We start from the raw sequence: 26,445 nt of genomic DNA, 5'->3' as shown, positions 1-26,445 counted from the left end.
AGCACATACTGTTCATTTTAAGAACGCTTTCACTGCAGATTTGACAAAATGCAGAGAAGGTATCAATGTGAGATTTCTAAAAATAGCTACAGCACTCGACCCAAGGTTTAAGAATCTGAAGTGCCATCCAAAATCTGAGAGGGGTGAGGGACTTTCAGAAGTCTTAAAAGAGCAAGATTCAGATGACGAAACTACAGAACCCAAACCACCAAAAAAGAAAATTAACCTTCTGCTGGTGGCATCTGACTCAGCTAATGAAAATGAACATGCATTGGTTTGCTCTGCTGTGGATCGTTCTCAAACAGAACCAGTCATCAGATGCATGTCCTGTGGAATGGTGGTTAAAGCATGAAGGGACATATGAATCTTTAGCGCATCTGGCACGTAAATATCTTGCAACGCTGGTTACAACAGTGCCATGCGAACGCCTGTTCTCACTTTCAGGTGACATTGTAAACAAGAAGCGGGCAGCATTATCTCCCACAAATATAACCAAACTTGTTTGAGCAATTGGCTGAAGCAGGGCTGAGTGGACTTGTAGGCTCTAAAGTTTTACATTGTTTTATTTTTGAATGCAGTTATTTTTTGTACGTAATTTGACATTTGTAAGTTCAGCTTTTATGATAGAGATTGCACTATAGCACTTCTATTAGGTGAATTGAAAATAGTATTTCTTTTGGTTTTTACAGTGCAAATATTTGTAATAAAAATAAATATAAAGTGAGCACTGTACACTTTATTCTGTGTTGTAATTGAGATCACTATATTCAAAAATGTAGAAAACATCCAAAAAGAATTAAACAAATAGTATTCTATTATTGTTTAACAGTGTGATTAATCACGATTAATTTTTAATCATTTGACCGCTATAATTTTTATATCAGTAAAAGTCCTAGTGTGTACATAGTTATACTGGCAAAAAAGTGCTTTTGCTGATATAGCTGGGAACTGATGCAAGGCTATATCAATAAAAGCACTCTTTTGCTGGTATAAGCTGCATTTACACTAGGAGTACTGGTATAGCAAACTCGCAGCTTTCCGATGGTGTATACACTGTTTGCTTCTGGAAGAGCTTTAGATTATTACTAGAATTATAATATCTGTGTATAAAAATATGTTGGGGGTGGGGACGGCGAATCCATAAAACTCATTTGAGCAGATTGTTTATGAAAAATGGTAGTTTAGAAGCTGCAAGAGGTTTGAAATGTTAGCAGTAGTCCTAGCTGAGATGGATCAGTGGCAGAAATTTTCCTGTCCAAGAATGGCACTTAAGTATGTGTGTTTTTTTTTTTTTTTTTTTTTTTTTTGTCCACTGAAATTAGTGGGGCATACACATGTGCATAACTGCTTTGCTGAACAGGACTGCACATAGTTAAGTGCTTTCTTGAATCATGGTCTGTATGCAGTTTATCATGTGACTGTAATTTGTCACACTTATGCACTAGTGACATCCACAGGAAAAAATTGAATTCGTCTTGCAACTGTATTCTGATATGCAGGTCAAGAACAATATCTTGGAAGGGTTCCAACCATTCTATACTACCATTGGGGTTCTGGAGCCACTAGAGTTAAAGATAAGTCTTGGTTTGTTCCCCCAAAGACAACTGTAGTACACACACATCTCAACTTACTACCTTGAACATGATCAAGAACATTCTGCCTAGGAAAATGTGTATCTGCAGCTCCCGTTAGCTCAGGGGTCGGCAACCTTTCAGCAGTGGTGTGCCGAATCTTCATTTATACACTCTAATCTAAGGCTTCGCGTGCTGGTAATACATTTTAACGCTTTTTAGAAGGTCTCTCTATACGTCTATAATATATAACCAAACTACTGTTATATGTAAAGGGTGGCCTGCTGGGACTCCAGGCCTGAAAGCAGGATGAGCAAGGGCTGGAAACCAAGATTGGCAGCTGAGGTGAGTGGAGTAGGTGGCTGGTAGGCCTGAGCAGGGCTGGAGGCCTGGACCCTGTCCGCAAGAGAGCCACCAACCTGAAGCAAGGTGAGTGGAGCTGCGCGGTAGAGACCCCTGCTGGCGAGGGGCCAGCAGCCAGAACCCCAGAGCAGCGACTGGCTCAGCCTGCCCCCACTCTGGGGTTTCTGCCCCCAGCTCTTGCCAGCTGAGGTCTCAGCCCGCTTCCAGCCTGGGGTTCCTCCCCCCCTAGGCCAGCAGCGGGTGCTGAGTTGGACCCACGGGGACCCCGGCTGGCAGGAGCCGGCAGCGGGAACTCCAGAGCGGGGCGGGCTGAGCAGCCCAGCCCGCCGTGGCTCTGGGGTTTTCACCGGCGGCTCCTGCCAGCCGGGGTCTCAGCCCACTGCCAGCCTGGGGTTCCTTCCCCCCAGACCAGCAACAGGTGCTGAGTTGGAACCCGCAGCGGGTCCTGCAGGAGCCAGCAACTGGCTTCGGGAACTCGAGTGGCGGCGGGGCTGAGCGGCTCAGCCCATGCTGTGTGCCAGGAAAAATCGGCTGGCGTGCCAACTTTGGCACGTGTGTCATAGGTTGCCGACCTCTGCATTAGCTATTATAACTGTTCCAGATATCTGGCACTGCTGGAAATTTGGTCCTTAGTCTCTTCAGGAACTAAATATTTTGTGGCTGCAGCTATTCCTTAATTCACAAAGGCTTTCATAAACCTCCTATCCTAAAAGGAGGGCCTGATTCAAATGGACAGTTGGTCCACAATGTTTTCTGCGACCAAGTAGAGAAGAGTTGGATCACAATTACCATGGTGCAAGTCCTGAGAGTTTAGGATTGAGAAGAGTTGCACAAGGTGTTCCAAATGGCCACATAGCTAATCGAGTTCTCTCTCTCTCTCCTTCTCCCTGTCAAAGACGGGCTATGCCAGGGGTCAGCAACCAGTTTGTTTACCTGCCGCCTCCGCAGGTTCAGCCGATCGCGGCTCCCACTGGCCGCGGTTCTCCGCTCCAGGCCAATGGGGGCTGCGGGTAGCCGCGGCCAGCATATCCCTCAGCTGGTGCCGCTTCCCGCTGCCCTCATTGGCCCGGAGCGGCGAACCGCGGCCAGTGGGAGCTGCGATCGGCCGAACCTGCGGAGGCGGCAGGTAAACCAACTGGTGCAGCCGCTAGGGTGCTTACCCTGGTGAGCCGCGTGCCAGAGGTTGCCAACCCTTGGGCTATGCTTTACTGGCAATGGAAACACAAACTGAGGGTTAGTGGTCCATATTTGTTCTGAGCAGGAACATGATGGAAATAAATGGTTGAAACATCTGAATGGCCTGTGATTTGTTTGCATAAGCCATTGAGAAGATCTTGCACTGGCAAATTACTCCTTTTTACTCACAGTGAAGGGAAGCTGTTATATACTGCTTTCTGTTACCTTTGGTAGCAAATGGCCTGGCTAAACTTGGGAGACACAAATGCTCCAAGAATCCAGTAGTCCCCTTAAACCTGATAAGGATTTTGTGGTTTAGTCTCACCACATCTGATCACACAAGCAGCTCAAGCTGTGGTTGCTTGGGTGTCTTCAAGTTGGTGTAGTTTTGACCCAGATTTTTGACTCAGCTGAATAGGTTTTTCAGTCTGCATGAGAACCATGTCAAAGCAGTTATTTAGTTGTATCTTTTACTGTTTTGCTTATCAGCTTAGTATGGTCTTAAAGCCTGTTCCATATCAGAAAAGTCTGTTATGGCAGCCAGCCTCTGATTTTCCCTCAGGGTCGTCCCTTTCCCCTCCCCCACCCCCCTATATCCAGGAGATTTGCAAAGCAGCCACATTTCTACATGCTTGCTTAGCAGTATTGCTTTCATTTAAAGTAAAATTTTCAAGAGCATTTAAGTTGCATATAATTAGTCATTAAATGTCACTGGGACTTAGGAGCCTAAATTGCTTTAGCACTTCTGAAAATTTTACCCATATCTTCCAGATAATTTGGCTTGTCTGTCAGAGATACAGGACCTCTTTCCAGGCCCAAGGTTTTGTAACTTTAGTTTTTAGTTTTGGCATTTCCTTTTTTTTTTCATTAAAGAACGGTCTCATTCTTTACATTAACAGAAAAAATATATGCAGGTATCTTATATCTCTACTAAAAGTAATTTTTAATACTCATGTACAAAATCAAACAAACACCTTTTCTGCAGTTGCTACTGCTTGTTGCAATATTTTGAATAGAACAAACATCCTTAGAGTGTTTTACTCTCCATGGCTGGACATTTGTTATAATATCTTACTGAAGAGAAAGTTAACATGTTTCCATTCACTCTTACACTCCTTCCCACAGAGGATGAGGTTTCTGTAACCCTTTATTATTTTACCTCCCACTCAGAAGGGAACTGTGGTTAGAGCTTTGTAAAGCTTTTGTGTTCCGTTGCAGGGACTCAAATAAAACAGCACCTGTTTGCATGAACAGCTTTAGAATGTTGTGTGTTCCCATCTCATTTACATGCAATAGTAGGCCTAAAAGTTGGGGATCTATTTTGATTATCTTCAGAGAACAGTGGTTACAGATAAACTAATAATCTTTCAGCGCGTCAAAAGTGATCTAGACTTGGATAGAGGTCTGACACTGAGAAATTAACTCACTTGCTAAACTGGTTACCACTGGTAGTGAGTGAAACTACAACTTCTTCTTTAGTGTCACTATGGGTGCTCCACTTTAGATACATATGCCCCTCTCAAGCCCTTGATTGGAGATTTTTCTGTTAGCAGTGTCTGTCTGACCCACACATGTGCTCTATCCAACTTTCTGCTGCAGTCCAAGGGTGCATAGGGCTGCCTAGGTGAACTGCCCTTTGTTCCTTCTCTACCACCTTGGCCTGAGACAAAGCTCTAAGGGATCCAACTTGTGCATGTCTCAGCATGTTTTGTAGTTGTTTAGTATTTAATGTTTTAGTTGTTTGTTAGTATAGAATTAATTAGATAGTTGAGAGGTTTCAAGATCATTTGGCTTGGGTGAGTAGGCCTGACTTGCCAGGTTTCAAATGTTGCCTCTCTTGTTGGGAGGCTCTCCCGATCAACAGTGGCCACTCTGAGTGTACCATTTGCTTGGAGGAGTTCCATATCTCCCAAAAGTGTAACTTTGTCCTGGCTTTAAAATCTGGAGCTTGGGAGACCAAACTGAAGCTGCTGCTGGAGCATTCCCTTTCACCGTTCCAGGTCAGGTCAGGATACCCCATGTACGTCAGTCTCCGAACAGGTTCAGTGACCGTCCAACTTCAGCTAAGGTCTCAACTGAGAAGGGGAAGATCCTTGCCACTTCAGGAATGGTGGGATCAGTCCTGGGTACCATCTCCTCTCTTCTATGGGCCTTCCCAATTTCCAATTGAGTTCCTTGCGTGGCATATCAACAGCAGTTTGCCAGACATCTGGCTTCGCTGCACCAGGAAACTAGGGTCAAACAATCTTCTTTAGCAAACCCCCAACATAAGGAGAGGAACAGGAGGCTAGGGCAGACAAAGAGCCTACCCCTTTCAATTTTGTCTTCATCGCCGGACGAGACAGTCACGCTTCTGCCACCATCGATGGCCGACGATTCTCGTCAATTCTAGGACTTTGCAAAGAGGGTTACCAGACACCATCCAGATACCAATGGAGGAGGTTAAACACTCACGCCACAAGCTCCTGGACATTTTGCAGTCAGTGACTCCTATCCAGGTTGTGTTGCCTATTAATGAAGTGCTCCTGGATCCAGCAAAGACTGTGTGGCAGACTCCTGCCACCATACCACCAACTTGTAAACTGGCATATAAGAAATATTATTTCGCCCCGTAGGGACTCAGGATTTTTGTTTTCCCACACCCAAACTAATTCCCTGGTGGTGGATGCTGTCTACCCTGCCTGTTTGCAGCATTACTCCAGGTCTGCTCCTTATGCCAAGGACCAGAAAAGGTGAAACCTTCATGGACGGAAGGCAGCCTCAGGACCTTTGAGTTTCGGATGGCAAACTATCAGGCAACAATGGCCAAGTATGACTACATGAATTACAACAAATTTGCATCCTTTATGTAGAGCATAGAGAACAATTCCAGGTCATTAAGTAGTCTTTAGCCAAAACCTCTCTCCAAGCGTCCTTGGGTGCCGTGGACACTGCTGCTAGATTCATCTCCATAGCAGTTGTCATAGAATCATAGAAATGTAGAACTGGAAGGTACCTTGATAGGTCATCTAATCCTGTCTCCTGCATTGAGGCAGGACTGAGTATTATCTATTCTAGACCATCCCTGACAGGTGTTTGTCTAACCTGTTCTTAAAACCTCCAATGGCAGAGATTCCGCAACCTCCCTAGATAATTTGTTGCAGTGTTTAGCTACTCTTACAGTTAGGAAGTTTTCCTAATATCTAACCTAAATCTCCCTTGCTGCAATTTAAGCCCATTATTACTTCTTTGGTGATTAAGGAAAACAATTTATCATCCTTTATAACAGCCATTTACATACTTGAAGCCCCTACTCAGTCTTCTCCAGACTGAATAAATCAGATTTTTTCAATCTTTCCTCATAGGTCATGTTTTGCACTCATTTTTGTTGCTCTCCTCTGGATTTTCTCTGGTTTATCTAGATCTTACCTCAAGTGTGATGCCCGGAACTGGACATAGTACTCAAGTTGAGGCCTTATCAGTGCTGAGTAGAATGGAAGAATTATTTCTTGTCTTGGACTCATGTGCAGGGTGTCATGGTTCTAGTTGGCGAGATTCCTGAGAGAGTCTCAGAATGTGGTTGAGGACGTCCCATTTGATGATCAGAAGCTTTTCTTGGGAGCTATGGATGGGTCCATGCACACACTGAAGGACTCCAGGGCCACATTGAGGTCTCTGGATATATACACCCCTACAAACGAGGAGATTTAGCAGGTCTCAGACTGCCCAGAAATTGCACTCAACTCAGTACTCTGGTTTTCACAGAGCCACTGAACCTGCTAGAAAAAGACAGATTCCAGAGGAAAAGAACTTCCTACCCTCCTTCACCTAGTACCCAGTCATTATCAAAACAATAATTTTGACAGATTGGTTGAGAGTTCGACTTCTTCCTCACTTCTAGTTTGCAAGCTGCAACCTTTTGCCTCCTTCCCCACTTCAGGAGACTTCATTTCCAATAGGCCTGGCAGCGTATTACAACAGGTCATGGATGTTATAATACTGGGCTACACCATCCATTTCACATCCCTCCATATCCATCCCCCTTCTCCATCCTTCTTCAGGGACCCTTCTCACAAGACTATATTAAGTCAAGAAGTACACTCCCTCCTTTGCTTAGGAGCAATAGAACCAGTCCCAACCCCTCAAGGGAAAGGGTTTTACTCCATTTTCTCATGCCAAAGAAGGCTGGAGAGTGGAGACCGATCTTAGAGCTAAGACGACTGAACAAATTTGTAAAGTCTGAAAAGTTCCAGATGGTGATTCTGGCACACAGCAGATACCTGTGCTTCACCATGGGCCAGGATAATTTTCATTACTGAATACTCGTGAACTGGTATAGCGTGCTATTATCCTTTGGGGAGGCAAAACACCAGCTTCAGTGTAGCAAGCAGTAACACCCTAGAGGTCCATCTCAGCAGTCCCTTGAAGAGATTGTGGACCCCTTTGATCTTCCTACGTTGGTGACAGAGTCGAGGTGATTTCCAAAATTGTTTGGTCCTGTCTTCTCTTCAGCCCCAAGGGTGTTCACGAAGGGGTTAGCAGGATTGGCTGCTTACCTTTGTAAGAAGCAATTTTAGTTTTCCCATATCTCGACAACTGGTTACATAAGGGCCGATTTTTATGAAGCCATACTAACTTACACCCAGACAGGTCTCTCCCTCTTCCAGGAGTTGGGTCTCCAACTAAACGTAAAGAAATCCAAGTTAGCCCCGGTACAGAGAATACAATTCCATGGGGCATATTTGGATTTGTTGGCAGCTAGGGACTTCCTTCCCACAGATAGATTGATAACTTTGTTGAATCTGGTTTGGACAATTCAGGGAAGCCCTATGGCTTGCAGCTCCTGGGTAACGTGGCAGCTTGCACCTTCGTGACCAAGCATGCAGGATTACGTCTTGGCTACTTTTAAGGCTGGTTCATGAAGTCCTATTCCTCACCCAGAATTAAGTTGGACAAACAGGTCACAGTTTCCTGCCAGGTGAGGAACTCCCTGGATTGGTGGAAAGATCAGCACAAAGTTTGTGCAGGTGTCCTTTTCATCTGCCCAGTTCCAGCAATAACTGTGACAATGAACACATCATTGTTAGGTTGGGAGCACCCTATTCTATCCATCTACCTGTACTTTTTTTCCCCTAAACCACAAAAATGTCAGCAGGGGACTTTTTTTCATATGTTAGATGTACAGTGGGCATCGGCCTTTTATCTGGATAGGACCAAGCAATTTTGGAAATTACTTAGACTCTCTCTCCAGTGCAGAAAGTTCAAAGAGGTCCACAATCTCTTCAAAGGACTGTTGAGATGGATCTCTGGGTGTATGACTACTTGCTACAATGCAGCTGGTGTTTTGCCTCCCCAAAGGATAATAGGATACTACAAGAGCACAAGCAGCTTCCACAGCATTACTCAGAAACGTTCCGTTTCTGAGATGTGCAGAGCTGCTACACGGGCTTCAGTGCATACGTTTTCTAAACTCTGTGCCTTGGTTCACTCCATCAGATCTGATGCGGAACTTGGTTCTGTTGTATTATCTTCAGTCATGGACTTGATTCTGAAGCTTCTTCCTCCATGTGAGGATACTGTTGGGGAGTCACCTGAAGTGGAGCACCCATTGGGACACTATTCATAGAAGAAAAAAAGGTTTCCCACCTTGTGCAGTAACTGTGGTTCTTTGAGGTGTGTCTCCCTGTGGGTGCTCCGCTACTCGCCCTCCATCCCCTCTGCTTTGGACTGTTCTTGCTGGATGTTTGGCTAGAGAAGGAACTGAGGGCAGTTTGCCCACACAGCCCTATGTACCCTTGTGGCACAGGGTTGTCTAGAGCCATGTGCAGGCTGAACGGATGTTGCTAATGGAAAATCTCCGATCAAGGGCTCAAGCGGCACATGCGTACCTGAAGTGGAGCAGAAGGTGAGTATACTGTTCTTTTACATTTATTAACTTCTTTGTAAATACATTACATGGATTATCCACTAAGAAATGCCTAACTCTTTTAGTTTAAGACTATTGAACTGAACAAAATACATTATGTTCTCATTTAAGAATCCTTTAAAATGTTTGGGTTTTTTACCTTTAGAAAGTGTCCCATAATTGCTGTTTGATGATCCAGTCTTGCAGCTCCTATGTTTACATATGTTCCATTGAGGCTGTGTGCACACTACTATGGCATCAGTGTTCTGATATTTTAATTTTCAAATTGCTTTTTTCTTCAGAAAAATCTCTCTTCTAGGCACTTAAGAAAAAACAAATCTAGAGGACGGTTTTTGTTGTTGTTGACATTTTAAAATCTAAGGTGCATTTTAAATTTTTAGAAAAAGCTAAAAATACTTTTTAAAAAAATAAACTAAACACATAAAATAGTAAGTAATGAATACACAAAACATTCATCTGAAAATTTGAATAAGGCTTTAGGGCCCTAAAAATTAATTACAGGGGTTTAGGATTAAATATCAACCTTAAAAAAAAAAAAAAAAAAAAAAAAAAGAAAGAAATCTACTGCTGAGATTTTACTGTCAAATTTAATCTGAGAGCATTTTTTTATGCCTGGGTTAGTAACTCCTAAAAAATTTACACATCTTCATATATTAGTATCATAATGTGTAATTTGATTGAAACTAAAATGTTGAGTAGCTGCTGTTAAAGGTTTTATTTATTTTAGCAATCAGATAAAATTGCATCAAGAGCAATATAGTCCAAAGAGATTTTATAATAAATGTTAGTGCCATATTGTTGTAGTATACAAAATAGCTTGATAGAAATGAAAATTCTGATATTTAATTTCCATAACCAAAAACTTGTTTGATGCTTTGCTGCAAAAATTAAACTTTCAGTTTTTCCACATTTTAGATTAAATAAAATTATGAATCAGGTGGCCATTCAACGGAAGAAGCAGTTTGTTGAAAGAGTACACAGTTACTGGTTACTTAAAAGACTGTCTAGGAATGGTGTTCCTCTGTTGAGAAGGCTGCAGTCCAGTTTACAGTCACAAAGAAACATACAACAGGTACGTAGCACACTTTTTACTCAAAACACAGATTTCAAGTCTTTTAATTTAATTTCATTTTGTAAAGAAAACACCAAAAAAAAAAAAAAAAATTCTGGGAAACTAGCTTTGAATAAAATTTGATTTTCCTTTCAATTATCACCTGATGGATAATGTCCTCTGAATTCTAATTTAAGATAATTGAGTCTTGACAAATATTTTTTTAGGCCTCATTAGATGTACAAAAGTATTTTTTGTATTTATCTTGGGCATGTTGTAGCAGGGAAATACTGTTCACCAAACTCTTAGAACATTATCTATAATAATATTCAGGTTATTATATCTCACTCATTACTGGGGTCTGAGTGTTTTACACCTATGGTACACCAATAAGACCCAAAATTGCATTTTTATTTTAATATCCATTGGAAACACATGAAGCAAATTCAGTGGTTGCCAACTGGAAAAGAGAATAAGGAAAGCTTTTGGAGGTATATTTTACCAACGGGGGAAGGCAGGGTAGCCGAGTGATTAGAGCACTGGACTGGCATTCAGAAGACAATTCAGGTTCATTCTCCAGCTTTGCTACTGCATTGCTCGGTGACCTTGGGCAGATCACTTCCCCACATCGTATCTCAGTTCCTGATTCGTAAATGGGGATAATGATACTGATGTTCTCTGTAAAGTGACTTGAGATCTATGGGGATGAAAAGTGCTATGTAAAATCAAGGTATAATAAACATGACCTGAAACTTTTTTAAATTCCAAAGGTTTTCTCCTGGTGTTTGGTGGCAGCAGAATTAAACCATAAATTGTCCAGGGTGAAATTCCCCTCAATGTAGAGAACCCAACAGAGATCTATGTACCGTTTCAATCCTTCTGAAACAGTGCTTCTGTATCCTGGGAAATTTCCCGAAATCTGGGAATTTTTGAGTAAAATGTTTTGAATGAAAATTCCCAATTTCCCAAGTTGAAACATTTTACTCAAAATTCCCAGCTTTTGGGAAATTTCCCAGGATATAGAAGCACTGTAAAAAAAACTTTATCTGGGAATTTTTCACCAGATTTGGGAAATTTTTAGTGCTAGGAAACGTTGGGAAAAGTTGGCATCACGATATAGAAGCACTGTTCTGAAACCATTTTGTGATTCCTTAAGTGGGACTAAAATTATACAACTGTACTGGCTTTCTGCATAATTGCACTTTAGCAAAACCACATTTAGGTTCACTTAAAATTATAAATATATTTAGAAAATGATGTTCGTGAAAAACAAAAGAAAAAAATATTACCCTTTGCCATCCAATTTCAGGGTCCTAATCAGGAGTAGGAAGCAACATGTACTTTGTTTCAGGGGCTTGTGAGGTTGTCATCTCTTGTGTGAATAACACATAACCCTGACCTTGGGTCTTTACGTGCTTAAAAATGTGTCTAATTTTAAGTCATTAGTAAATTCTATAAATGAGTTAAGGCCCCATCCTGCAATATGAATTATGATGGCAGAGCCTTGTCCCACTCTGATTCAGTAGGGTTCATGTAGTGCAGATTTCAGCCTGCAGGGATCAAAATGCAGGAGTTTTTTAGTCACTCTTTTTTTAAAAGAGCTGAGAATATATGTGACTATTTCAGTTTGTCCTCTTTTTTTAAAAGTGAGCCCCATAATAGGTATAAAGCAGTCTTCAGTTTTAAAGTTGTCCTCTTTTCATGAAAAACTCTTGATCAGAAGAGTTTAGTATAATTTTATATTGTCATTTAAATTTAAATTATGATTATATAAAATAACAATTAAATTCAAAATTTCCCTCAGTGCATCAAGAACACTGTGTTTATACTGTGCTATTATTTGCTAATATATCACTCGCTGGTAGCCTGTCCTGGGGGGGGGGTGTATCTGTGATCATGATCATTGTTGCTTTGTCACTTCCTTAGTTCTTCTCTTTGTCCCTTTCTCCCCCTCCCACGTTTCTTCTCTCTTTTTCTTTTATGAAAACCCCATTGTTGTGGTTTGTGACATCCAAAGTAGTTATTTATAGAGGTAACAGAGCTGGTTGATAAGACTGACAAGTTCTCTGATAGAATTGACATTGAATGTAAATCAGCCAGTTATTTTTCTCTTCTCTCCTTGCTTCCCTGTTCTGCTTGTGTAGAATTTTTTAAATGTGTAATTTTAGTTTTTTAAATATCTTAGACTTCGAATTTTTGATCTACACAACTAGGTATTGATCCTGCACCACTGAAGTCAGTGGGTGAAGGATCAAGCTCCTATAGAAGGCTATTTGAATAATATCTCACTAATCTAAATTGGGTCAGAAATTTAATAGCTCATTGAACTATAAAACAGATAAACTGTACAACTATAAAAGTCTTGTGTAATCTTCTAGTTTTAAATACTAGAAATTCCAGCTTAGAAGACCTAATGTTACACATGAATAAAGTCATTTGTGTATAATCTTAATTATTCATAAATATTTGCGACTAAAAAAATCCCCAAGAAATTGTAAAATGACTTCAGTGGGAGCTATTTGTGTGCCCAGCATGTCTAAAAATCAGGGCAAGTGCCTAAGTATGGACTTTAGGCTTTTTAGGCTTCTGTTTCTGAAAAAGGTGGTCCCCATTACTTGGTGGATGGGAAAGAAAATACAAAATAATTCTGCTTTTGGGATGACATCTTGATTCACACATTTTAAAACTTCATAATTTAACAGTGAATAATTTAAATTAATTGGCAAGTGCTGCATAGTACTCCTGGGGGAATTCTGCACCATTGAACAATGCAGAATTTGTGCAGAATTAATGTTCTGCGCAGAATTTCATTTTTCCTGGCAGAATTGGTGCTGCAGAGATGCTGGCCATCACTAGGGGCCGCTGGACCCATCAGAGTCTAACCCTCCAGCTCACAAATACAGGACATTGCTGGGGAGAGAGGGGGAGCTGGAGGTTTCCAGGCAGCTGCAGTTCCCAGCACGTCCTGAAGGAAGGATGTGGTGTGCAGGAAACTCCGTACAACCTTGGCACCCAGCATCAGGCTGTTTCTCTCTCTGGATCCCTGGGCTCTGGGCAGTAGGGGTGTGGGTGGCAGGGCTGGGACGGGGGCACCCCCACAGTTGGGCTCTGGGGGGGAGGGATGTGGGTGTTTGGGCTGCGGGGTGCCCCGCAGAAGGCTCTGGGGGAGGGGGTGTGTGTGTGTCTGAGGCTGGAGTGGCAGAGTTTTGCCCCAAGATGTGCCCAGCTGGCAAGTGTGACACACCCATACTGAGATGCCCACAAAAGCATAACAGAGAAACAGGAACTGGGTTGTCATAAGGGTTTCTTTAACTCTACTCCTTGGGGAATCTCTTTTGTTGTCTGTATTGTTACAGACATACTTGCTGACAGGCATTTTGAAATAATTTACCAAAATAATTGAAACTGGTGTGATTATATTGTGTTATTTTGACAAATAAAATATGCAGAACTTTGCAAAATTTTAAAATATTATGCACAGACTTTTAAAACTTTTGTCACAGAATTCCCCCAGGAGTAACATAATGGAATTATAACTGGCAGAATGAAAGCACTCTATAGTTTAGATTGTTGAAGTGTTTTCATCTTAAACCCCTCTTCTGACTCACTTTTAAAAACTTTTGCTTGCTAAACTGAAATTCCACAGAACTAAAAAATTCTGTGCCTTTCTCCAAAGGTGAGTGTGTAGCTGGTTGGTTTATGTTTTGTTTTTTGAGCTTAATGAAAACATGGTTCAGCCATTCTTGACTAAGAACTGAGGGGGAGGGTGGGAGGGGGAACATATCCACTTAAAAAAACACAGATGTGTTGGAACAGCTTGATAAAAATGTAACACTGAAATCTGGATGCTTATGTTCAAAATTTTAAAGTCAAATATTAGAAAATATTGGTGTGATTTTAATATAATGGATTAATCTTAATGAGACCCTTCTCTCTTTTAAAATGTGCTCTAATATTAGGGCAATCAACAGATTACTACAGCCTAAAGGGGAGATTTAACGGAGATAAAGATGTATATTAAACATAAGTTTTTAAAACTTGATTTTGTAACCCTTGAACAGGGACCTTTAACTTGCCTGTCTGGCAGTATTAAACACATTTTGCTGCAGCTGTTTTTTTACTTTTAAGTTGTTCAGGTTGTACTTAAGTATTTAACAAGCATCTTCAGGGTACCACAATGTATGTACCCTTTTAATCATCTAAATGTCAATATATATTGCTCTTTATAATCATTTGGTAGAAAAAAAAATTGTAAATAGGTTTAGTATTTCCTCCATAGTTTAGGATTAACCAACTATTCTGAAACCAACAAAGATAAAATCTCAGTGTAATAAAAAATCCTATACTGAAATTCTTAAGATTTAATCTGAAAATAAATTCCACAAACAGGAACCTAATTAGAAACTGAGATTGGTTGTATGTAAGCTGTTTCAACTGAAGAGGCCATTGGTCCATTTTAGTTAATGCTCAACAAATGAGAATGAGAACTTTGTTATACACCTCTACCCTGATATAATGTGATCCGATATAACATGAATTTGGATATAACGCGGTAAAGCAGTGCTCTGGGGGGTGGGGGGGGGGAAGAGAGCTGTGCAAGTTCGATATAACGCGGTTTCACCTATAACACGGTAAGATTTTTTGGCTCCCGAGGACAGCATTATATTGAGGTAGAGGTGTACTTTCTTTTCATTTCACCTTGGGGAGCATCTATCCCGTACAAACAGATGGTGAAATATATTTGGTAGATGAGCCTCTAATTGTTTTGAAATGAAATAAAAAGATTGATGTTTTATTTGTTCCTTATTTCTTCAGATTCAAAAGTAACTCTCTCAAAAGAGGGTTATAATATTTTCAATAGTGTCAGTTTTATTTCTGCACCTGTAAGGTTGGAGGAGAAATTACAAACATTTTAAAGTTGTTTAAAATGGTTTTCCTAGATTGAAAGTACCTAGTATAAAAGAGGACTAATAATAGAAACCTGAATATAAGGTTCTTTTTCAAATAGTGTCCCTGTGGATGCTGAACTTCAGGTGTGCCTGTGCCTTTGTTCAGAGAATTTTGGTACCAGTACCTGTATGGCCTGCTCATATATCCCACACCTTTCTGGGCACTGTGCTGAGACTATATGGGTCTGCACAGGCAAACCACTCTGTCCCTTCTCATCCACCTTTGGCCCAAGACAGAGTCTGCTATGGGCTTGTTCTCTAATATTTAGCTTTTTCTCAGATCTCTTATAGTTACTTACCTTAGTGTTATAGTTGTTGGAACAATTGTTACCCTTGTTTTTTCTAACCCCCTCCTCAAAAAACCCAGCAACCCACCACACAGAACTTTATATTAGAATTTAGGTACCCAAGGGTCTAATCATGTCTTCTGAGCCAGTCCTCTCCTCTGTTAACAAGTGCTTGTGGTTTGTCAATATCAAGACTCTCTTGGTCACTGACTCCTTTATCCCCTAGGGTACCACACTCCCCCTCATCTATTCTTCAAGCCAAACAACTCGTCCCAGAGTATGTGGGAAAAGGACTCATCAAACATTCCTATTTCGGTGTAGGTTCACCATTCTATTCTAAAACAGATCGCTTTCCCTTCTATACTGATGTATTGTATGAGGACAGACCTCAAATGACACCCACATGGCAGGAACATAGGTGGCTGCCTCCACCTATGCCTTTGGGGCCCCGGAGTGCCCTTGTTGGGGTCTGTGGGCATTGTGTCACCAACAGTTTACATCGAGGTCCTTGCAACGTTGGAGGGAACAGAGACGAGCCCATTCTCCTCAACCCCCTTTACCACCACCTATCCCAGAGGAACAGACCTGTGAGAAGCAAGAAGCAAGGGCCAATAAGGAGGTTGTACCTCTTACTAATATTTCTTCCTCATCTCCTGATGAAACTCTATAACTCCATCATCTTCTATGGCAGATGAGTTCTGGCATTTTCTTGAACTGATGAAGTAGATTGCTGACATGCTGCAGATTCCCTTAGAGGAGGTTTAGGAGTCCCACCATAAACTCCTAGATATTTTACACACTTCAAAGTCTATGAAGATTGCCATTATAGTCAATGAAGGTCTTGTTGAGCCCATTAAGATGGTTTGGTAAATCTCTGCTACCGCACCCGCCTACCTGCAAAGTATGATGTTCCAGCTAGGGAATTGGAGTTTCTGTTTCTCACCCAACTCAGAATTCCATTGCCATGCAGACCATTAATGAATGAGGCAGACAATATAACTCAAAGTCCACCCTATACTGTAAGAACCACAAGAGACTCAATCTTTTTGGTCATAAATCCTATGCTTCAGCCACACTTCAGTGCAGGATAGCAAAACATCAGGCGTTCATGGCTAAATACGACTATTTAAATGATGATAAATTCAATTATTTTATTGAGCATCTGTTGGAAGAATATCAGGACCAGTTTAAGTCCATTCTACAAGAAGGTCAGCTCCTGACTAAGACATCGCTCCAGGCCTCCTTGGATGCAGCAGATACTGCAGCATGGTCTATCTCCACTGCAGTGATCATGAGAAGAGCATCTTGGCTACATCTGTTGGGCTTTCCAAGATGGGTTCAGAGTACTGTCGAAGATATCCCCTTTGGCAGTCACAACCTTGTGAACTTGACAGATGTATCTCTCCACACTTCAAAGGACTTGAGAGCCATATTGCAATCCCTAGGGATTTATACTCCTGTCAATAAAAGGAGATTTGGTAGGTCTCAGATGCCACAAAGAGCATGCTCTGCCCTGTATTCAACATGTATCCTTCTGAATCCCCCGGTCAAGAAACAAAGATACTCAAAGAAACCTTCTTCAGCTACAGATGCATCTTCTCAGCCATCCCCCACACGATAGCTTTGATGACTTGGTCGAGAATCTCAACCAGCTAACCAACAAGGTCTTACAGCTGCAACATCTTATCCCCCTCCCTCCTTTTGGATGTTGTCTCTCCCATTTTCAGGCTGCATGGGAGCGTATATCATCAGACAAATGGGTTTTGGAAACTGTAACATCTGGTTACACTATCCATTTCAAACCTCCTACCCAGTCTCCCTGCCTGTCCCTCTTCAGGGATCCCCTCATGATCATTTGCTAGAACAAGAAGTGACATCTCTGGTACATATGGGAACAGTGGAACCAGTTCCTGTGCAACAGAGGGTAAGGGGATTCTATTCAAAGTACATCCTGGTTCCCAAAAAGAATGGAGAGTGGAGGCCAATTTTAGACCTTAGATCTTAAATATGTAAAGCAACAAAAATTCAGGGCAGTGATCCTTTCAGCAACAGTTCCTTTATTAGAAGTAGGAGACTGGTTTGTGATTCTCGACCTACAAGACACACATTTTCATGTCGCTATTCACGCTTCATACAAGAAGCTTCTTCATTTTCTAATAAACTGAGAACATTACCAATGCATGGTGTTCCCATTTGATCTATCTTCAGTTCTGAGTGTATTTTCAAAGATTCTGGCAGTAGTAGTTGCTAACCTACCTTGTTTGGGTATAATGGTTTTCCTGTACCTAAAGGATTGGTTCATCCGGGGAAGGTTGTATCAGGAAGCGTTGATGTCAGTAAAGATCATGTGTTCCGCATTTCACAGCCTGGGCCTTCAAATCAACCTTGAAAAGTCCATTTTTACTCCACTACAGCATCCAGATTTCATAGGCGCATCCCTGGTTGCAGTGACAGGCAAAGCATACCTACTGTCCAGCACATTTCTTGCCTTAGTGAATTTCATCTAAAAGATTCAGGGCAGTCCTCAAGTAATAGAGATTGTCTTCAACTGCTAGCACATGTCTGATTGCGTCATTTTAGTGCAGCATGCCAGGTTACACCTCCAAGGTCTACAGGGATAACTGAATAGTTTGCAGACCAAGCACACGGTCTAGGCAGGTTACTCTCTGTTCCGCAATGTGTTCTACAAGCACTCAACCGATGGAAGGCCTGGAACAGAACTGCACAGGTGTTCCATTCTTGTGGATTCCCCCTACATTAGATCATCACTTTTGGGGTGTGGGCACATCTGAGACCTCACGAGGTACAGGAACAATGGTCACTACAAGAGCAGTTTCTCCACATCAGTCTCTTTGGAATTGAGAGCCCTCAAAAATGCTTGCCTACACTTCTTTAGCAATAATCAAGTCAAAGTTAGTAAAGATAAATGATAGACAACGTGGCATGCATGTATTATATCAACCATCCCCATCTCTATGCCAAAGTGATAAAACCCTGAAATTGATGCATAGCCAGCCACATAGTCATCTCACCTTCTCGATATTCAGAACACCATGGCAGATGACTTCAGCAGACATTTTTCTCTAAATTACGAATGGGAACTGAACTCCAGATTCTTTCACAAGGCGTTCTTAGCCTGGGGTTTGATCTGTTTGCCATGGCAGCCAGCACAAAATGCATTAGCTATTGCTCGGGGGAGAGGGGGCCCCATTTCACAGTGGACTCGTTCCTCATCTCATGGACGAAAGGACTTCTCTGTGTGCATCTACCTACACTGTTACTGTTAAAGGTTCTCAACAAGAAACCAAGATCAATCCAGAGTGACACTGATTGCACTAACACGGCCAAGACAGGTCTGTTATCCATATATGATCAGACTAAACTTTCACCCTTCAAGGAGGCTTCTGATCAGTCCTCACCTACTGACTCAGGTTGCTGGCTGAGCATTTCACCCCAGCCTGCAGATTCTTAGGCTCCAAGTATGGTTCCTCAAAGGTTCTGTGGAATAGAGAGATCCTGTTTGTCAGAGGTACATGTTTTATTAAATAGTAGAAAAGAATCTATAAGAAATACTTACCTCCAGGAAACGAAATATTATCTTTGGTGTATTTGGTGTATTCTGTTAGTTGACTCACTCTCCTCTTTGCAGGGTATTGGATTACCTACTGGAACTGAAAGCATCAGGACTTTCTGTGAATTTCAGTAGGGTTCACTTAGCAGTAACAACTTTTCACACACCTAAAGGGTTTTTTTCACTTTTAGCTCACCTAACTATTGCAAAATTCCTAAGAGATTTATTGAATATCTCCCCATAAATCACAGATCCTATTCCAAGCGAGGACTTGAACCTAGTTCTTAATTGTCTCATGAAACACCTTTTTAAGCCACTAGCTATGTGCTCTTTATTAGATTTATCAATGAAGACAGTCTTCCTGGTAGCAATCTCTTCTGCCCCAAGGGTGGGAGAATTGGGGGGCCTTAATGGCAGACCCCATTTAGGGTATTCACCAGAGAGAAAGTGTTGCTGCAGGCCTATCCCAAGTTTTTTATCTAAGGTGTCCTCAGAATTTTATATTAATCAAACCATTCACCTCCCAGTTTTTTTCCCCAAAACTCTGCCAGGACTATTCAAGAAACCATATTCCAGTAGATATCAGGAGGGCATTAGCTTTCTACCTAGATAGGACCAAACTATTTATGTCCATTGTTGGACAGAAACACGGGTTCAGTAATTTCGAAACACAGGTTATCAAAATGGATCTCTGATTATATTAAGATTTGTTGTGACAGAACTCAAGTTCAGCCCCCTTCAAGAGTGATAGCACGTTCTACAAGAGCACTACCTACATCTATAGCCTAACTTATGGATGTACCAGTTGCAGACAGCTGTAGAGCGGCAATGTGGTCATCTGTTCAGACTTATTTTAATAGTTATGTTTTGGTACCTGTGGCAAGATCAGATGCTGCTGTAGATAGTGCAGTTTTATCTTCTGAATTGGACTCTGGTCCAAACCTTCCACCTCCTTAATGGGGGTACTGCTTGGGAGACACCTGAAGTGCTCTATTACCCACGCTCCTTTTCCTCCTGTCATTTATTTTTAATTGGACAATTCCATGTCCAACAATCAGCAGAAAATTTCATGATTTCTTAAGTCTCTCTTGTGATCCATGAAGCATCATCACATTTTGATGTGGCAGTGACTTTTTGAGGCAGTTAATTACAGTGATAAAATACTTTTTAAATTTAAAGTTTTAAAATAGCTAGTTCCTATCTTTTCCCCTTCTCTGAGTTTTGGAAAATTGTAAATAGATAGGATAAAGATAAAAGATAGGAGTAGGGTGCTTTGGCAGAACTTCATGGTCCAAGTCCCTCTCTCCTGCCCTTCTGTAACATTCACCCTTTCATCTATGCTTTTTGTGACCAATTTCTTAAGTACTTAGACCAATATCTAAATTACTGCCAGTATCCTGTCCTGAGCGTCCTGCTTTAACACAAATTCATGGGGGGCTATCCCTTTATTTGCCATCAGGCATTTTGATACCTGTGCAGAATAGTAGCAGTCGCAATGAAAATAAACTGCCATTTTGCTGTTTAGTATTTGGATTGTGGTAGTGTGTAGAGACGCCCTGATCATGGTTTGGGGGCCCATTGTGCTAGGCACTGCACACACACAATGTAAAGATGGACCCCAGCCTTAAGAGCTTACACCTACATGTAATGTACACAGTGAGACCCATAGAAATGTAAATACCACTGTAAATAAATGGGCAGGAGTGGAGTTCTTTGCTGTCTATAATTTTGTCTTTTAGCTATCTAAAAGAGCTTTGAGTAGTAATTAGTTGTAGTTATTTCCTGCAGTATTCATTCATACAGTAATACCAACTTCAAGCATTACAAAATCATATTGATTTAAAATCATGGGATTTATTGTGCACAAAAGTACATCTCATTGTAGGCCTAGGGGTTTTTTTTGGTCTCCTGATATTTTAATCTTTAGGGGAAACTGCTTATCCCTCATTTGTATTTGATCATCTCAGGTTCAAAATTCAGTCTTAAATATATACACGAAAAGCAGGCATCCCTTGTTCCCTACTTTATGGGGACTGTTTACTCATGCAGAGTTGGTGATATGCAAAGAGCTGCCATTATAATTTCCCATCCCTCCCTAAATAGTCATCTTTCTCATCGAACAGGAACAAGGGAACATTCAAAGGCAGCAAATTAAAAACTAGTAAAAGGAGAAAATACGTCTTTACACAACAAAGTTAACTCATGGAAATTGTTTCTAAAACTATTGAGGTCAAGAGTTTATCAGGATTCAGAAAAGGATTAATGTTTTGTAAATAATGAGACCATTCACAGTTACATTTGGTGAAATAAAAATGTTTGCATCTTTTCCTAAGGAAAAGCAAGAGCTCACATTTCAGGGCAAAAGTCTGATGTGAGTTAATAAGAACCTTTCCTTATTCCATAATGGACCTCAGGTTTATTGTACTTTGCTCCAATAGATGTGTGTAAGATAGAATAATTGAGCTATGGCCTGGTATGGCAATTTCTATGTTTTCATGAGCGTGGGGACTGAGTTAAAGACTAGTCTGGTTATGCAACTTAATTACAACATGGTATTAGGTCCCATCCCCATTGCGGACTTAAAAATACAAGCCTGATGTAACATGGTCTCTGAGTCATCTATTTTTGCAGTGTAGATGTGTCCTAATGCTTCTCTTGGAGTCTGTTTATATCCGTGTCTTTAGGAACATTTTGTTACTAATAAAATATAGAAATATATGAAGAGCAGTTTTCCACAAATACTGCCTCTGTGGAATTGGCTGCTGAATCTACCTATTGTAAGAGAATCTGGCTGCTATTGCTAGTCTCTAATTTTCCTTTATATTAAAAATCTTTCTCATATTTATGGGCTTGTGCCTGCAAAGATAACCTTTCAAATGTAAACTGCGCTGTCTACAAACAGCCTGAAACAATCACTAAGAGGTGTGAAATATTCTGATTCATGTCATTGTGGTATTAATTTTGAAACCTAATTATATAACTTTAATATCACCGTTAATGATTTTATAGGTGATCATTTTAGGAGAAACATCCAGCTAATGAGTTTATTCTTAGCTGTTGGATGCAAAGTTAGAGATTTGTAAGTGGTAGTTATTGGATCTCTTGGGCAGCTGACTGTTGTTTGGAGTCATTGGATAGTTGAACTAGTATTTCAGGCCCCTCTGCACTCCAGAAGCCACCTCCACCCTAGCCACAAGGAAAAGGAGATACATCTCCTTCCCAGCACCAGACTCTCAACTATCGAATGCATTAACCCCAAAATGCCTCCCATACCCTTCCAGTATGCTTAAAATCTAGCTGCCAGAATTTCCGGCTTTCTGCCAGCATATTTTGCAGTGCACTTATATGCTGGCAAAACTAATTGCTTTGGCATGTTAGAAATTTGATGTCAGAGTAAAATGGCAAAGTAATATTAAACTGGAGGCTTGATTTTAATTTCAAATTACATACAATAATTTGAGACAGAGTACTGACTGTATTATTCAGTTTTGCACTCCATACATTTAAACTCCATTTTTGAATTCACAGAAGATACCACAGAAATGTCAACATGCTGTAGAAATCAGGGGACGCTGCTGAAGAATTTAATGCAGTGTGGCACACAGTATATAAAGTCCAGATTAATAGTAGGAAATCAGCAAAAATTTAAAATATTTATAAACTTCTAATCAAAAGTAGAAGTGATATAATTTAATTCAGTTCAATGCAAAAAAATGTACATAACATAATGATAAGGCTGTGAACTTAGTTGAAAAAGTAAAGAAATTTTAAAATTTCTGCTTTCTAGGAGAACTGAATTGTGCAGACTCTTTTGCTGTTGAAACAAATGCAATTACATCAGTTTGGAAAAGAAAAGCACAGGAGAGGTTGCTGATGCCTAAGACTGTTGCTCAGTTGAAGTACATTCAAGCGTGCAGTCTGGCAATTATTTACCAGTAATTGCGCTGGTAAATTTATTTTAATGTTTATATTATAGACGGAGCTGTTAATGACACCTATATTTGCAATTCCCTGACATTGTTGGTTATGAGCTCCTGTTTTCAATTTCGTATAGCCCTGCTACACTTCAGTTGTTAGAGCTTAAATCTTCCACGCACATTCTCTGCTTCAGGTTTTTTTTAGAACTGGATTGATTAAATCTGTTTAAGTCCAGTGATCTGTTGATGGGAGATAAGTGTGTATATGTGTGTGAATACATGCTGGTTCCTAGAGAAATAGAGTTATGCTGATCTAAGTTCTGTGTGTGGACCAGAACTCAGCAAAAATGGTGGTTGTTTCTGAGAATGAAGTTAAGAAAAAAATAGGTAACTTTTCTAGTTTAAAATTTTGTTTTCTACTGTTTTTTGAAGAATTTGTGTGCCTCCAAAGTTTGGACTTGGAACTTCACAAAGGGATGGTCCTGGGGTGAGAGAGAGCTCTCTTTTGCTGTCCCAGTGAAAAATCTGACCACATTTGGCCATGTTGTAAGCCTCTGAAAATCACCATTTGCACATGTTTGTTGGATTGAAGAAGGAGATGTATCTATTTTAACCATTGGAAGAAGGTGTGCTGGATATAAGGAGAAAACCCTGAATTCTGTTCGCAGCTCTTCTACTGACTGGTGTTAACTGTGTATACTCCTCTGAACCCTCTCCAATGTTAAACATTGTGAAGAGCCACAAGAATGATTAAAGAATTAGAAAACATGATTTATGGTGATAGACTCAAGGAGCTTAATCTGATTAGCTGAATAAAGAGAAGGCTAAGGTGTGACTTGACTATAGTGTGTAAGTACCTACATAAGGAAGACACATTTAATCTAGCAGAGAAAGCTATAACATTATCTAAGGGCTAGAAGTTGAAGCTAGACAAATTCAGACTGGAAATAAGGTATGAATTTTTAAGTGTTCATAATTAGCCATTGGAATAATTTACCAAGTGTCATGGTAGATTCTCCATCACAGGCAATTTAATCTAGATCGGATGTTTTTCTAAAAGATATTCTCTAGTAATTATTTTGGGGTAGTTCTATGGCTTGTGTTATACAGGAGGTCAGACTAGATGATCACAGTAGTCACTACTGGCCTTGCAATCTATGAAACTTTATTATAGAACCTAACCTTGTCTTAACACCAACAAGTATCACTTCCTCCATTTTACGGATGTGGGGCGTAACTGAGAAGTTGTGCAAGGTCATGCCTAACTGAGCTGGGAGTAGAACTCAGGGGTCATATTCTGTTAGGTCTCACAGGAAGCACAATAGAGAAGGTTTAACTCCCATGAGGGCAAATGTTGCCTTAAGCTACCTATGTTTCTTCAAGAACCTGGGCTGCATTGGGGGCTGGTGTGGCCCTTGCTGTAAATTAGTTCAGCCCTGAAGGAGGCTTTCACTTATGGTGACATTGCTCATTTTTCCTATCCCTGGCATGCCACTACAAGAAGGCCTGAGACTAGGGACAGCCTAGGGCTGCTGTGCTGGCCCTGCTCTGAGGGAGTTTCCCTAAGGGTACACTGTTTCCTTTATGGCCCTCTTATGCCTCTTGAGCAACGTAAATGGACTTTAGCAGGGGCCAGAATCAGTCCCCAACTCTCTATATTGTAGCCCCAAGTCTCCTCCACTCTTTCCAAAAGTGCTACAACCATGTGCTTGGCTGTACTTACTGTAACCACAAGGTCCATGGGCTTCATTAAGGTTAAAATCCCAGTGATGAACTTCCTGAGGACATAAGAATGGCCGTACTGGGTCAGACCAAAGGTCCATCTAGCCCAGTATCCTGTCTACTGACAGTGGCCAATGCCAGGTGCCCCAGAGGGAGTGAACCTAACAGGTAATGATCAAGTGATCTCTCTCCTGCCATCCATCTCCATCCTCTGACAGACAGAGGCTAGGGACACCATTCCTTACCCATCCTGGCTAATAGCCATTAATGGACTTAACCTCCATGAATTTATCCAGTTCTCTTTTAAATGCTCTTATAGTCCTAGTCTTCTCAATCTCCTCAGGACAAACTCAGTCATCCACTGTTAGGCTCACAGTCCCTTCCTGGACAGTAAAAATGCTCCTTGGTCTTTAACACTTTTCAAGACCGTGAGTATATTAATCAAATTTTCCTGTTTTTAAAAAAAATGTTGTATTGGTAATTATTTTGACCCAGCAGGTTGGGGAAGTAGAGGCTTTTGCAGAGAATGGAATCATTGGTTTTCAGTCAGAATAAGATGATTCAAAGGAGTATCACATCCTTTCTTCCTAAATTTCTTTCATTTCATTTCATGTCAGGCAGGACATATTTCTTTGCCACAGGAAAGAGATTTTTGGGAAGAAGGAACTCTGGAGATCCATATTTAAGGATGTTGACAAAACAAAAAAATTATGCATATCAGAACATTTTTTTGTTAGAAGACACTAAAATGAGACCTGAAAGGCATCTCAAATCACCTTAGTCTTCTCTGACGGTGTAAGTAAATAGATATCTAAGACCTGGTCTACACTGCCGCTTAAGTTGGTGTAAGTTACGTCGCTCAGGAAACCAGCCTCAGTGACACAGCTTACATCAACTGAACACGCTTCTACCTCTCGGAGAGCTGGACTACTGACATTGATGGGAGAGGACTCTGCCATCAACTTATCATGTCTTCACAAGACCTGCTAAATCAACGCCACTGCATCCCTAAATCGGCGCTGCTGAGATAGATTTAGCACGCCAGTGTAGACAAGCCCTAAGAAGCCTATGCATCTTTGAGGCTTCTTCCTGTCTAGCTGCCATGAGGCCACTTTGTATTAAAGATAAGGTTTCTCCATCAAAAGAAGGGAGCCTCTACAACAATTACACAAGGCAGTTATCCATTTCTGTGTCTTTTGCAAACACTCAAGATTCATTTGAGATTCAGATGATGGATCTTTTGGGAACACCAAGAACTAGTGCTAGTGCAGACCCTGCTAGTAGAGAGAGGCTCTTTTTAAAAAATTTAGCAATAAAAATCCTTTCTTGTTAGTGGTCTCCTACCTGGAATAAAAAGGGTTGGCTTAAAATTCTCACGTTTAAAATTTACGAAGTTGGTGTCATTTTTCCTTTCTGCTTATATTTCAAGATTTAATATTTTAAATGAAATGGAAAATACTAACTGTAGGTATAGCAGCAGGAAAAAGGACACTAACAATTTCTGACTCTGATTCTGTTCCGCCTGTCTTTGCAATTTTTGAAAAGAGGAACAAACCATTGTTTCCAGATTGACCTGATGAGACACAGAAAAAACAGTTGATAGATGAGAATTCTTAACTTTAGCAGAAGAGTCAGAGAGATTTACATGTCTTGAAATAGTAATTGTAAGCATTTGGATAAATAAACTATATGGCTGTCTTGTTTTACGATAACATATGTAAAACAATAACTTATTGTGCAGAGATGTGATTTTTTTTTTTAAATTGCAGACCCATTGGCTCTTGTCACCTCCTTTTTGTCTTCAAGTGACATGAACTTAAAAATGACACTAAAGTCTGAAAAAAATCATCTACCCTTGCTACCAAGAACTTATAGTAATATTACTAAAATTGAAAAATGAGCGCTTATTTCAGTTTGTGCATTTGACAGCTTT

General features: G+C 40.7%; 1 protein-coding gene across 5 annotated transcripts in view; it reads left to right on the top strand.

Moving 5' to 3' along the window:
- BRD1 (bromodomain containing 1) overlaps positions 1-26,445 on the top strand; it is a 176,645-nt gene that overhangs the window by 83,003 nt on the left and 67,197 nt on the right. For 4 of the 5 annotated variants that reach the window (XM_054021245.1, XM_054021246.1, XM_054021244.1 and 1 more), the window contains exon 3: positions 9,931-10,087. In XM_054021245.1, coding sequence (XP_053877220.1) covers positions 9,931-10,087 — 157 coding nt within the window. Of the gene's footprint in view, positions 1-9,914; positions 10,088-26,445 lie in introns of all 5 variants that reach the window. The other variant, XM_054021248.1, reaches the window with a different exon arrangement.

Source organism: Malaclemys terrapin, chromosome 1, assembly GCF_027887155.1.
Source record: "Malaclemys terrapin pileata isolate rMalTer1 chromosome 1, rMalTer1.hap1, whole genome shotgun sequence".
NCBI classification, from domain to species: domain Eukaryota; kingdom Metazoa; phylum Chordata; order Testudines; family Emydidae; genus Malaclemys; species Malaclemys terrapin.
Note: the sequence above shows the minus strand (reverse complement) of the source record. Positions and strands in the feature narration are given on the sequence as shown.